This window comes from Musca autumnalis, unplaced genomic scaffold, assembly GCF_047663935.1.
Source record: "Musca autumnalis isolate F117 unplaced genomic scaffold, ASM4766393v1 scaffold_2, whole genome shotgun sequence".
NCBI lineage: Eukaryota > Metazoa > Arthropoda > Insecta > Diptera > Muscidae > Musca > Musca autumnalis.
The window spans coordinates 3,143,364-3,158,331 of record NW_027411755.1 but is presented as its reverse complement, the minus strand read 5'-3'; the positions used below and the strand labels follow the sequence as shown (position 1 = coordinate 3,158,331).

The 14,968-nt window shown below is 38.3% G+C and overlaps 1 protein-coding gene and 1 long non-coding RNA gene across 2 annotated transcripts in view; one reads left to right on the top strand and one right to left on the bottom strand.

Annotated features, from left to right (window-relative positions):
- Positions 1 to 1,756: 1,756 nt before the first annotated feature.
- LOC141393517 (uncharacterized) overlaps positions 1,757 to 14,968 on the top strand; it is a 56,808-nt gene continuing 43,596 nt past the window's right edge. The window contains exon 1 of the long non-coding RNA XR_012410113.1: positions 1,757 to 1,933. This is a non-coding gene — a long non-coding RNA (uncharacterized lncRNA). The remainder of the gene's footprint in view (positions 1,934 to 14,968) is intronic.
- Positions 2,934 to 14,968, bottom strand: part of ck (unconventional myosin-VIIa ck) — a 64,842-nt gene continuing 52,807 nt past the window's right edge. The window contains exons 4-11 of the mRNA XM_073966542.1: positions 10,195 to 10,455; positions 9,775 to 10,124; positions 9,512 to 9,712; positions 7,369 to 9,454; positions 4,200 to 7,309; positions 3,990 to 4,136; positions 3,678 to 3,798; positions 2,934 to 3,608 (exon numbers count right to left, since the gene is read on the bottom strand). Coding sequence (XP_073822643.1) covers positions 3,402 to 3,608; positions 3,678 to 3,798; positions 3,990 to 4,136; positions 4,200 to 7,309; positions 7,369 to 9,454; positions 9,512 to 9,712; positions 9,775 to 10,124; positions 10,195 to 10,455 — 6,483 coding nt within the window. The 3' untranslated portion in view covers positions 2,934 to 3,401. The remainder of the gene's footprint in view (positions 3,609 to 3,677; positions 3,799 to 3,989; positions 4,137 to 4,199; positions 7,310 to 7,368; positions 9,455 to 9,511; positions 9,713 to 9,774; positions 10,125 to 10,194; positions 10,456 to 14,968) is intronic.

Here is a 14,968-nt window from a genome sequence, read left to right as displayed (position 1 = left end):
AAATTCTCCGTGAAGAAATGCAAACAAAGTGTGTTAACAGACAACTTTCTTTGGGTAACCAGACAGGCCTATTATTTGCATTTAAAAAAACGCCAAGAGAAGCATTGCATTAACATCACTTACACGGGACTTTGTGTTGTCAGTAGCAATGAACGGAAACAAACAAAACGATTCGCGTACCAATCACACAAAGCCACAAACTTTTCAGCTTCTCCGTATCGTTTCATTCTCACAACCAAAACAAAAACACAAACTTTTCAATGTAAAAAGATGGAAACTGTACGATTGCTGTAATGTAACTTCGGATATGCTTTGCCGAGTTGTTTCATTCACCACCGAAACGACAAGTATTTTTGGGAAACGTTTGCCGTGCGTATTGTCAATGGCACACTCAGACACACACACACATGTGATTGCTTAACAACCCTATAAGTTAGCATCAGCATACCACAGTGAACACAGTGAATTTTATCAACCACCAAACGTTTTTGATTTATTCACATGTGTTTAGTACTATTCCGTTTTCTATCTGCTCTTGTGGATTTGAGTACTTTTCGCTTTTCGTTTTGTTCGTACTCACGAATGTAAACAAAACAAAACTAAACAGCGAGCTCGGCCAACGTGGGTTATGTTTCGTTTTGTATTGTTCCTATGGAAAATACGAAACGAAACGATTGGAAATGTTATTTAAAGTATTTTTACGTACGCTGGTCAGTAGACATCCCGTGGAACGAATTTAAATTAGGTCGGTTGCAAAAACGGTCAACGTACATGAACTTTTTTAAAGATATATTTATTCCTTATATTAGATAAATGAAGTGAAAACAATTGTGTTAAACCATAAAAGTGTGTGCAGTAAGTGCACGGATTTCATTAAATAAGAAAAATTAAAGAAATTGGAAGTGAAGTGTAAAAAGAATTTACATAAAACTGTGTTGTGATTGAAAAAGAATTGGCGGAGGATGCTATCCCAAAAACTGTCACGATTTCACACATCAGTTGAAGATAAAGAAATTTACAATTAATAAAAAGGTAAACATTTTCTTTAATTGATTGTAATTGAGGAATCGTTTTTACTCCTTGTACTAATTTTTTACTTTGCATACGTTCAACATTTGCATAAATGGGCGTCAGGTTGGGTCATCTTGGGATTTTGTACAAATATGATTTTACTTGAAAGATTAGGTCTGTTCGATAACTTCGCAAGTAAAAAGTACTTGTAAGTACTTGCAACTACTCCTCATTTCTCGTTTACTGAACAAGTTTGTTATCGAACAGCATTTTGTAAAATTTTGTACAAACTTTTGGGTTATCGAACAGACCTACTGTTTTACTTTCAGTTTACAATATCAAAATTTCGACGACTATTACTATGTTTGCATTTACGAAATCCACTCGATTTCATCTGCCAATTCCTTTGTTCCTTCCTTAAACGTCAAATTAAATCCAATGGATTTCAGATGAGTTTTCATTTGACGTATACGCAGAGGAATTGACAATTGAAATCAAGTGGATTTCGTAAATGTAAACCATGGCAGAACTACCAGGTAGTGGTATCACACCAGCTGATCGAATGTGAAAAGTCAAATCCCTTTATAAAAAAATTATTTTTGTTGTAATTTTCCCAACAACATAAAGAAAGTTTTGACATAACATATTCAAAATTTTACGATGCCACTACCTGGGTAATTGTGCCATGATGTAAACCAAGCATTACTTTAGCTTTATGGGTGTCTGTCTCTCCGGCCACATTTTTGTTGTACCTATCTATCATTTAAAAGTTTAAGGAGCGCTTAATTTTTTTTTAACTATTCGATCTGACCGGCTACGCAAAAGTGACGGATCTGTGTAGTTTTAAATACACGCCAAATGGAGATCAATTGTTTGAACTGAACTTTTGGGATCAGTGGTAGAGTTAATTTCACCAACATATGTACGTATATATTAAGCAGTTCCGTTATTTAACCATTACTTCAATCGTCAATTACGTCAATCATTGACCAATCATCTTGATATAAATTCTAATAGTCCAACGATATTAATTGTTTGCGGTGTACCCATAATCACATCATGATTGAAAACTTATTCAGGTATGACGGTATCCGTATAAGAGTGACAATACAATCCTTACTTCCTTTAAACGAATTTTTAATTTTGGGGAATCCTATCCTCACTACTCCCGACAAGTGATGTAGAGCTTAATTGGCCTTGTTGTTTGCTTTCATCAGAAAGGTCATCCAAAACTGTGATTTTTAAAAAGTTAGTTGACTACGAAAAAACACATCCAAAAGATTCGGACAGTCAATGGAAGCTTAAACCAATCAATTTAAAGTTTAAGGTGATTTTGCAACCGTCATCAACAAAAAGATACAATATTTGTTTTGGGATAGAAAAGGCGAACACCGGTCATAAAATTAGCTAAGCACCCTTTACGCTAATGTTTGATACAACATCCATCGTACTCCGAGCGCATAAAAATTTTCAATAAACTACTTATAATCTGTTACCCGCCTATGTGAAAAAGGATCAGAATTCGTACACAGTAAGCAAGTTGGTGGGACTTCGTTCAATTGTGGCATTTGTTGTAACCACAATTTATAGAATATAATTGTTTGGATGTGTTTAGTTTAAAAAATCTGCCGGTACCCCATTTTCACTTCTTTGAGAGTAGGAGATGTCATCTAGTTACTTCTCCTCTTGTTGCTTCTTTGGAAATTAAAGAAAATGAAAGATATTATCCTTTCATTTTATATTGTTTCAAACTTGCTTTATTTTTCATTTGTCTCACATTCAGAAACAATCAAACAAGTAATAAATTTTTAATATTTTTTATAAATATATATTTATTGTATAAATAATATACTTTAATTGATTACAAATAGTTCTATTTACGGTAAATTAAAAAACTCTTTCTTGATATTCTTTTTAATGTCTTTGCAAATTGTTTAAAACAAATTAAGGCTAATACAGTTTACTATGGGTTTTCATGTAATTTTTGTCTTACATTTCGATTTGAAAGAAAATGAGAAAATTTTGAAAAACGTGTGTTATCGAACAAAATGTTAAAAAAAAAACAAATACAAATTGGTATACGTATTAAAATACCGAGTTTCGATTGCCTTACTTAAAAACTAACAAATAAAATAATCAAAATAAATATTAAAAATATTTAAAATTTTATAGTTAGGGAGAGAGTAGAAATTTAAAAATGTAATAATAACATACATAAATTAAACGTAATTTGATCATAAATTATAACATAAGTAAAACGATAGAAGAGAGTAGTTTCTACACAATAAAAGACATAATTTTGGTCAGAATATTTTTAAAAAGAAACCAAACAAAATTTCAAGTTATCTAAGAGACTTTTATGTGGGAGGAAAAAGTTTGATTAGACTTGATTAGTTTGCGCGTATAGTGCGATTTTTGTTCATATTAGTTAACATCAGCGAAATGTACGATGTCAATAAATCATCCATTTTGTAACCCAAAGAAGTTTCACACAACAGCTTTGAGCCTCGTACCAAATTACCAATGGTCATGTGGAAGTATGTATTGCCGGAGGACCAATTTGAAATGCGTGTGAAGGGATGTGTTATAAGTATGTCCTGAAACAAAGTAATAACATCATTAATTTTCCCATGTCTACTTCAATAAACAATTACGCTTGCTCTTACCTTTGTTACTGGATGAATAAGACTAACACCGTGCTTATTAATTGCTATCAATAGCATCTCGGGATAATTAGGTTCAGTCGTTTGTTTCACTTCGAAGAAAGCAGATCCAAATGTTGGCCATCTGAAATCAAAATATAAGTAATTTAAGGTAACTTCAACATATAAATGAATGAGTTTTTACGGCGAAAGCCACTTTTCCTAGCATTTAAAAACGTTACAGTGTATACAAATTATGGAATAGCTTTGGATACTAATATGTGATTGAAAACAATAACAACTCTTATGCAACTTTAAGTATTAGAAATATTTTACCTATAGACAATTTTAAGGAACGCCACTTTAGCATCTTCCGAACTCATACCAGAATCTTGATTGTACGAGGCGACAATTGCCCGTTTCCATTCACTAGTACTTTGCATTTTCATTAAATCGGAGGGTATCAGTTCACGCAACATTTGTCTGAAAATAAAACACATGAATATTTCGCTTATTTTTCTATACCCTTTCCATAACACAACTTACGGTATGGCTTGCAACTCCTGTTTATTATCACCATAGCGTACTCTATAGACCAAAGCAGCCAATTTGGCTGCCTCTTCACGTGAACACTTATGATAGCCCCTTAATAGTTTCGGCAGCTCTTGATGGTAGTGGAATATCAAATCAGCATTTCGATCTTTACCGGGCACTGTATTCGTCCAGAGTTTCTTCATAAAGAAGACCTGATAGGTGAATTGTGGATTACTGCCATCGCGTATGGGCCGGGCCTTCTTGATCCAATCGGTTAGGTGTCTTACAAAATCAAAGAAGAAGTCTCCTTCGGGTACTGAAATGACTTTGTCGGCTATTTTAACGAACAGTGAAAAACCTTCACTTGTTCTCAGCGATAGACGTTGTGAAATATTGTGGCAGAAATCCTTGGCCCTTGTGGATGAATCCACCTCAAAAGCTTCATCTGTATCGTCTGGGAAATATACTTTGTGGAATATCTGTGTCGTTTTATGCTGAATGGCTTCCACTTCTACTTGGTGTGGTGGATACTTGCGCTGGCCATTGCGTATTGTTTTTTGCAGGCGATGTAATGAGTCCTGCGATATGGGATGTCTTCTGGTCCTCAAGAAGAGTGTCAGCTCTTTGAGTAGCGCCTGCGAACAGGCGAATAGACCCGTGGCCAACCACATCAACTCCCAACCACGCTCTTCTGAAATGCGATTTCTGTTGTCAGTCAACTGTTTCATTATTTGGCAATAGATTTCATCTCTCAAAATTTCATGTTTCAGTGGACCATCGAAAATGTGATCGGTGATTTCATTGCCCATTCTTGGCCTTTTAGAAGGTAAATCACCCATGTATTTGAGTATGGCCGCGAAAGCAAAGCAAGCCTCTTCGGCCAATTCTTCTTTTGCTTGCAATTTCCGCAAAAGCGGCGCCTTAATGGGATCTCTGGAATAACGCCAAATTTCCTCCGAACGTTTAGAACTCAATGTCAAAGTTTTCGATACCGTACGCTTGGGAGGTAAGCGGAAGTGATCCAAAGCATATTCCATTAAGGTATGTGGTCTGTCTCTGGGTTCAGCCACTCCGTTAGATGCCATACTCAAACGCTTGCCATGATGAGCTTCTTCAACATTAAATAAGGCTAGAATATCCTGAGGTGGTTTCGTAAGCGTAGGTAGTACGTAGACAGTTTCGGCTGGGAAATCTCCCCTTTCTTGGGTGCGTTCACAACGACCTATACACCAACCATTGTTGAGGACATTTTCCCCACAGCTTTCATCTTCCAAAATGATTAGGTCACCCTTGAAGAACGACAGGAAACTCGAACCGTCTGAGGGGGCTCGATAATCCTGAATGGCTATGACAAATTTCGACCGTTTCTTCAGACCATCAAGGAAATAGACAACCAAATCCCGTATGTCTTCAGCATTGGGACTTTGGAATGTGAATTCTTCTCCTCGAACTGTGGACAAACTAAAGGTTTGTGTAAAAACTTTATTAGTCTTCTGACTGGATACGGCAGTAATTTCAGGGAAACTTAATTCCAATAGAACTTGTTCTTGGTCATCGACCACATAGACACCTGTCCAATTGACGGCAATGATGACATCGTTTTTGGGTAAATTGGGACCAGAATTGCGATAGGCCTCATAGAACCGTGAAAATAGCAATGGCCATTTGTATTTGGCATAGCTTACAATGTCCTCCTTGATCTTGAGCGAATGGATTTTTTCCTTGACGTAGTATGACTTCTTGTAGGCCTGCAAAACGAGGGCAGCCCAACGCTCAATGGCTTTGTCGACACCTGTCAAACAGAAGTCGGGTATGAAGTTGGGCAGCAGGGTAAACAGTCTTTCCATAGACATATCCGTGCCATATTCAATGAAATATTGTTGAGCTGCAATCATGGCCAAATCGTCCTCTTTATCACAACGATATTCTCCGAACTTGACACCCCTCACCACCTGTTGATAAATGAGATTCGTGGCGACTTGATCAAAGGTGGGATCATGCCAGGGAGCAAATATCTCCTTGCGGAAGAACAAACGCCAGGGGGCATTGCGTTCCTGGGCTCCTTGTTCTTTGGCATATTGTTCACATTGCGAAATGGCGTCCATTACATGATCTCCACCACTACCCAAAGAGGAAACCTTATCGAATAGGGCAATGTAAAGTGAAAAACCAAACTGATCCTTCAATGTTATTTTATCAGACAATTGATTGCACAACTCCCGAGCCGTGGTAGCTGAATCGGCCAAAAGCGTTTTTGTATTGCCATCCATGAAAGTGATGGGTAGCATTATGGGTTTCTTTGATTTGGTGGCTTGTAATTCAAGCCAAGATGGAGGTTGATTGCGGGTACCATTGTTAAAGGTTCTCTTTAGGCGTTCCTCACAGTAGGGAGCATAGCCTGGTGGACCCTCCCGAATGAATGCCCTCAAGTAGTTGACAAATTTCTCGGAGGGTGCAAAGCAACCTACACACAGAGACAAAAGTATCCAACCTCTGGCATGAGACGACTTTAGAGGATTGTTGGTCAGTTGTTTGCAAATTTGACAATAGATTTCATCTCTTAATTCGGCCCTCAGAATACCATGGCCAATGATGAAGTGTAGTTTTTCTAAATTTGAGGTGGGGCGTGATTGTAGCCATGACTGATAGCTATCTGCTGTGTATTCTTCATCCTGTAGACGGCGTCTTACATCTTCACCCAGTTTATTTTTCCGCTTCAATGTAAGTGAAACCAATTTATGCCTGATGGAACGTGGCTTTTGTTTCAAGAAAGCTTCAGGATCTAAACCCATTAGCTGGGCTTCTTGGAATTCTTTGCTTCGAATGAAATTTCTGCCCAACGTGGCTGTGACTTTGGACATTACCGAGGTGGTATCCATGCGATCCATGGTGTGATATTTCGGTTCGGGCATATCACCGGTAAACCTTAAAATAGTTATCCACAATGCTTGCGCTGCCAACTGGTCACCTTGCGTGTGCAGTGGCAGTAGGGGATGTTTTAAAGCCTTTTTCGAGTATTGATGATTGACATTGCCCTGGAAATAGGTGGCTGCGAATTTTTGGAATTTGAATTCCGATAAATCTTCTTCATCCTCGGAGATGTGCATGGGACCAATTATATCCTGTGGGAATGAAAGAAAGCATATTACTACTGTCACATTTAATGCTTAAAACTTCTTACCTCCTGATTAACACTATTGCCGTGGGGCAAATCATTAAAGACTGAAGTTTCTCGACCGGCATGTGGTGTGGGTGCCTCACTGCTGGAATCCGGTAAGAAATCAAACATTGCCTCCACAAGTTTTCCATCATCCACAGGCTCGTCTTGCTTGCGGGCTGCATCGTTTATTATGTTCTTCTTAACTTCTACCCGTCTGCGTTCTTCGATCTCCTTTTCTATTTCTCTGCGTTCCAGCTCATGTAGGCGATCCCGATAATGCTGCTCAGCAATCTCTCGGGCATGCTTATTACCTTTGTGCATCAATTCCTGTTCCTCTAATTTACGTAAATGCAATACCTCGGCGAATTTCTTATATTCCTCTTTCATTTTCTTGTACCGTCGCATGGCAATCATTCGACGGGCATGCGATTGGATTTTAATAATGGCCCACATTTTATGTCCATATTCACGTCTAACCAAATAACCACGAGCATGAGCCTGCAATCCCACAATATGACCTCGCAAATGGCGGAATCTGTGGGATAGGACACGTGAACGAATTAATGCCTGCAAACGCATGTAGCCCACACGCATTTGTTGATAACGTTTGCGCTGGGCATAGCCTTTCCAATAGCGCTGAATTGTGATGGCTGCGGCACGCATTCGCAGAAAACGTCTACGATAGACCCAACCACGTATAGTTCTTTGTAAGATTAAAATTTTACGTGTTAGGACACGATCACGCTCCTGCTCCAAGAACAGGTCATGAGCATCTTTTAGAAAAACTTTGGTGTGGCCGAGTTGATAGTCTGATTTGCCCAGTACGGCGGCACAAATACGTGATGTAGCCAAACGGCAATCCGTGCGATGAGCTGGGGGTACACCAGGAATAAGGAACCTATAGCGTTCCACAAAATCTCTAAAACCATGACGTATGGGATAGCCGGCTCTGCGAATACGTATCGTTTCCATCATACCGGAATAACGTAACTGACGACAACACAGCCCGCGATCGAACAACATTGGGCGCTTCACCTCATTCGGCTTGATACAACGTATAAAGAATGGCTGGCAGGAGCTTAGGGTTTTCATCAAAGCGTCTAAACTCTTTTTGAACTGAGTGGATAGAGTGGGCGTCCTCTTGCGAGTCTCTGCTCCCATTTCAATGTCTTGGGCAAAGATTTGACGTAGGAATTTATTGCTACTCTGACTTACAAGATGCAGTAGATCGGGACTGAATGTGTCACGATTCTTTTCCAAGAAACCACTGGTGTCATAGAATACCACACCGGCAAAATGATTCAGACCAAAGCTGGTGTTAATATCCGACTTGGGTTTTAAATAATTTTTGTGGGTGCCATGGGTTTTGTGCAATTTGGCCAACATAGTGTGATCTGTGCCCTTGGGAAAACGTGCCTCCTCATCAATCAAGGCCATAATGTTTAACTGCTTGATGGCAATCAAATCCAAGGCATCCTGATTATCCACAAACTCAATGTGCTGCCAATTGATACCCTCATGATTGTATTCCTCCTGTTCCAACTTAAAGATGTGCTGGACAAAGAACTGTTGCAGGTTTTCATTGGCGTAATTTATGCAGAATTGTTCAAAGCTGTTCTGATCGAAATTCTCAAAACCGAAAATATCCAAAACACCAATGGCATTGCGTGAGGTGGCCCTTGGTTTATAAATGGCAGCATTAATTTTGCGTACAATGTGTACGAAGAGGCGTCCGTATATGCCCTTAACGAAGGCATCGCGTACATCCACTGACTGTTCACGGGACAATGTCGAGACAACAGTTTCACCATGAGCAAAGAGTGTACGGCGAGTGAGAGCATCGATAAGAGGTTGCAATGGCAATCCCAAAAGGGCAGCAACCCTTTCCACATTTATGTATTCGGGAATTTCGGTGGCATCCAAGTTATCCACAACTGTGGCCTTATATTTAATGTTACCGCAGTGTAATAAAGCTGCGAGCAGCTTGATAATTTCCCAAATTTCTTGATCAGTGAAAAGTAGAACCTTCATGGCAGAACGAATGTCAGAGAATTCGGCAGTGTCATCGCGTCCTTCACAGGTGATGCAATCGCCACCAGTTAGGTATCTATGAATAGGAAACAAATATATAAAGTGATTTCGGTAGATATGCTGGGGAACTTACTTGTAATCCGATGCATTTCCCAGCTCCAAACGCCTCTTCTCTTCCATAGAAAGTCCAGCCAAAATACAATAGAATATGTGATAGTTACGTTCACTGGGATTTTGTGAAACTATGCGAGATTTCTCCAGCAGATACTGCTCAATTTTGGCACCTTCAATAACGCCATTGGCACTAAAGTGTATATCAATGTATTTGCCAAATCTGGAAAAGGAAAAAAATGATGACTTTAGCTGTGTGATAGAGTTTGATGGTATGTAACTCACCTTGAAGAATTGTCGTTTCTGACAGTTTTGGCATTACCAAATGCCTCCAATATGGGATTAGCCTCCAAAATTTGTTGTTCTATCCAGGAATGTTTACCGCTGATGGCAGCCAAATATTGTAGAATAAGTTTTGTGCTTTCTGTTTTACCCGCTCCCGATTCACCCGATATAACAATACATTGATCCTGGCGATAGCGTTTCATGTGGGCATAGGCATTGTCGCCTATGGCAAAGATGTGTGGTGGCAGTTCACCAATTTTACGTTCTTTATAGAGTTTAATTTGATCCGCCGTATAGATGGGTAGAATTTGATAGGGATTTACAGCTACCAAAATGGAGCCAGTGTATGTCTAAATGAAAACAACAAAAATATGGTAATTTTGAATTGGTCCTTCGTTGAAATGGTACGTGTCGACTTACATAAATCAAATTCTCTTTGTATCTGATTAGTAGGTTTCTCAATATACCAGCCTCATGCAAATCTCCCAAGGATATCATATCCTCCACACCCTGCACGGAGGAAGCATGCATGGCCTTGATGCGCCTTTCCGGCGATAGCCAGATTTCGTCGCCATCATCGTCGCGTACTTGTATGCGTCGACCCTCTGCAGAAATGACACGAGCACCAATGGCTACATCGAATTCTCTACCCGAGGCGGGCTCTATCCAGATGTAGTCACCCTAAAATTTAAAAAGAAAATAAACATAAACGTTAAACTTCTTACAATTTGCGTATTTCTTTAAGTTATGGCTCAGTAACATTCAGGTATTTCAATTTAAAGCTAATCTTGACCCTGAAATATACGCTTGAATGATATTGGATTTGATTGTAAAATATATTTCAACTAATGTTTATTGACTTATTTTAAAGCCCAGGCCAGGACTGAGAACTGTTTCTATTAAATTTTCTAAGGTTGTATGGTCGATCGATAGATCCACATAATAAAGCGTTTAGATACGCATGTTGGTTAGTGTTTCCTGCTAGAATCTCCTTACTGACGTTATGTTAACGTTAGAGGTACTTAACACTAAGGCTATTAAGGATTTACAGTCCACCACTTAAGCTATTGGATATCGATCGACCGCTTTATTTCTGTTTCGATTTGCAAATAAAATAGAGGGAACTTTCCAATATGTATGTACTCAATTTGATTAGGGTGTTTTTCCAGATTTTTGTACTTTAGATATTTAACCGTTTTTCCAATTATGTAATATTCCACCAAATAAATCCATATACATTTGTATACATACAGTCGTACGGGTGTATTTGATGCATATTTAAAACTTTTCATTGAATATCCATTCTTTTAAAAAATACACAAAACACAACAAAAACATTGACCTACATATTTTTTCAAGTGTAACGCACCCAGACAGCTCGTTTTAGTTTTTTGGTGGCTTGTGGTATTATTTGTTGTTATTTACTACTGCCTAGTGCGCCGCTCATGGATGAGCAATTTGATGGAGTTAATAATATTGGTGTTGGTTTCCATTAATTACTTGTAGTTTGTTAAAATGAAAATATGTGTATTTTTTATGGCAAATTTCTGTGCATAGTTTTTACGTTAAACCCCATTGATTTTTCTACAATGTTTTGTAAATTCTAAGGTGAAGTTCATTTATAATTGCCATTAAGAATAATTAACATTGCTATACAGGGTTACCTCTCATTAACTACATATGTATCTGATCGTTAAGTAACTACTTGCGATCAATAGCTTAAGAACTTAACAAAAATATATTCTCTTTAATGATGAGATGTATGAAGGAGTTGTTTAAAATATTGGGAGTCAGGAAGTAGGAAGTATTGACTTCCTGTGGCAAAAAATAATTACTGTTGCACAATGTTAGCCCGCTATTAAAATTTGAATATTATCCGAGACCGGCCTTAAACTGTATGAAAGGGCAAAAGTATTGAAGTTTTGTGGAGAAGGTACCTGAAGAAAGGGACCAGCATAGCATGGTCAGGACCAGATGGTATCATACCTGCAATGTTGCATAACGCAAGGAAGACAGTGATCCCACACCTGAACATATTTTCAGAGCTTGTCTTTGTTTTTCTTTCCTCCCTCCAAATGTCACTGTGACATACATCCCTAAAGCGGGGAAGTCAAGTCAAAACACTTCCGACTATATACCGATCAACTTATATATAACTGTTCCACAAACATCCCAGATGGGACAAGGGAGACTTCTCCCATATCAATGAGTGCACCCCGATTCATATTAACTCAATGATATGGAACCTACAGTTTATCGCCGAGTCCGAACGGCGTGTCTAAGACACCACTTTTGTAGAGAAGTTTTTAAATGGCTGAAATACTCAGGAAATGTCGCCAACATTACTGAGGGGTATTTTGCCACCACCATATTTCACTCTTAAACTTAGGTGTTTCCTCTACACTGATCAGTTGGATTGACGGAATGTTCAACGGCAGGATAATCAACTCAAACATGGCTGAGAGTTATATTCGTAAATCTGTCACCAGGGGCACACCACAATGTGGTATTCTATCATCACTATTGTGGCTTCTAGTAAGCTTCCTTGAGCACTCATTAGCTGCTAATTACCTTAGCATAATTCTGGACCACCAATTAACGCGGAAAAGGTATGTCGAAGAACGAACAAGAATTTCATCAGCAAGAGCTGGAGACTGAGACCACAACTCATCTATTAGATTTTCACGACCGTTGTACGTTCCATTCTTGCTTATGGTTCTATGGTATGGTGGAAGAGTGGACTTCGATGGAAGACACTATATTCATAGCTCAGCTCCGAATACGGTAGCTCTGCTATTCTACGGCGATCAGAACTACCACTAAATGCAAACATACCTCACAGGGAGGCCTGGTTTAATAACTCTCCAGGATTAGATGGTATAGAGATCTATACATGCAGAAAAATTTATGTTAGAAATATGTTTGGATCCAAACAAATATATGTTTGGGACCGGTTGCAAACAAATATATGTTTGGATCCAAACATAATATGTTTGGGTCCAAACAAATATATGCTTGCAACATTTTGTAACATATCTCAATTTGATATGTTTGGGTAAAACATATTTTTTATGTTAGAACATTTTTTTCATGGGTGGAGAGAGGATGTTTGTCAACGAGAGTAATAACAGTGCTCTCGCAGCTGTGGAATGCTGTTTTATAATGAAGAGTTGTGTGTATTGTATAATAGACGACGTAGAAGGGGGCTTTGGTGGCATGTATGAGTCAAACTCGTGTGTTTCTTGTTTTGTTGTTGTTAACCATATAATAATAAATATATCAGTGTTTTGTCTTTTCTTAAAGAAATTGTGCTTTTTAGTAAATTAAATGTCCAATACATTTTATAATTGAATCGGAAAGTTGAATGGAATTATTTTATTGGACAAGGAAGAAATCGCATTTAATATTGGCAATTACATACATACTTATGTATATTTGAAATATGGCATATCCATATTTATTTATTACATTACATAATCATTTGATTCTAGATGCCGATTCCCCGCTGATGATTTCAACTATGAGGACAATTTGTTTTATTTCACAACTAAGGAGAAGCGTTCAACTACGTTTCTATATATTTTTCCTTTTTAAAAGTGTGACTATTTACAAATTATTTCAGTCAGTTTTTCTTTTATTAAAGTGTGTTATGTATTTCTATATAATTTTGTATGTACCTATGTGTTTGTTGTTCTTTTGCCTTTTAATAAACAACCTCAACATTTGTGTGTATACTATAGAGATAGCCAGTGAGTTCTTACTGAGAGCAAGTGAGCACACATTTCAAAGTGTTTTACATTGAAGTTTACGCTCCCTTGCTCTCAGTAAGCGCCCACTGGGTTTGTATTTTTTGCACCCAAACATAAAATTGTTTCCACCCAAACATATCTTTGTTTCCACCCAAACATATCTTTGTTTGCACACAAACATATCTTTGTGTGCACCCAAACATATATATCTTTGCACCCAAACATATATATGTTTGCACCCAAACATATATTTGTTTCCACCCAAACATATATTATGTATGGGACTGTTGCAAACATATATATGTTTGCTGCAAAATATGTTTGGGACATATGTTAGAGAGGCCGTTTTTTTGCGTGTACCGATTGCTCTGAGATGGGAACAGAAGCAGGTGTCTACAGCGATACCTTCAGATTACGGATCACATATAACATGAACGAAAATTGTCTTCCAAGCCAAAGTCGTTGCAATCAAAATAGCTGCAGAAGCGATGAGCCATATGAAGAGGAACATAGTTGGACTGGTTACTATCTAGATAATCAAGGGACCCTTAAATCACTTAGTTCTCAACACTATGGTGAAACTAAAATCAATCATTATTTTGTGTTGGGTTCCTGGTCATTGCAAGGTCGAAGGAAATGTAATAGCTAAAAAAATGGCGCGTCGCGGATCGGACTCAACCGATATCGATATCGACAACTCAATCAATCTACACCTGGGCTACTTCAAGCGGCACTGAGAACCAAGAACTCGGGATAAGGCTAGTAAGATTTGGCAAAATAAATCTAAATGTTAGGTATCCAAGGCAATCTGGCCAATCAATCCTATCCAAGCGAGAACCATGTCTATACTTTCCATGAAGAAATCCGACCTGAAACTAACGGTAGGAATAATTAGAAGTCACTGCAGAATAAGAGACATAGATCAAATTGTTCACTTCGCCAGATTATGCAAAGGAGAAGAATAGACAATCGGAGACTTATATGTCGCTGTCCAATACAAGAATCATAGGTGACCACACGATCCAGCCTCTGGTTGTTGTCTGCCAAGGATCTGATATGGCTGCAGCGAGAAGGAACTAACCGACCACATTCTTCGATACCTTTCATGAAATGATGTAATGCCTTCCCTCTGTCCACAATATCTATTTTCTATAACTATAGCTTTTCAATACTCCGGTAGGATGAACACTATCTACTAGAACAGCTACAGGTCCTTTAGTCTAACCTAACTTAGTCTGAATCTAAATTTGGAAGTCGTCTTTAGTTCTTAAACTGTTCTTTAACCGAAATCAGTTGTCCTATTCAGTCCATCTTCGAACTAGAGTTATTTTTGACAAAAATAATGCGATGTGCAAAGGTTGGACCAATATCAGTCTCTCATTTCAACAATGATCGCTTCTAGAGCCACAGATGGTCTTTCGGGAATTATAACGTATCTGACATAC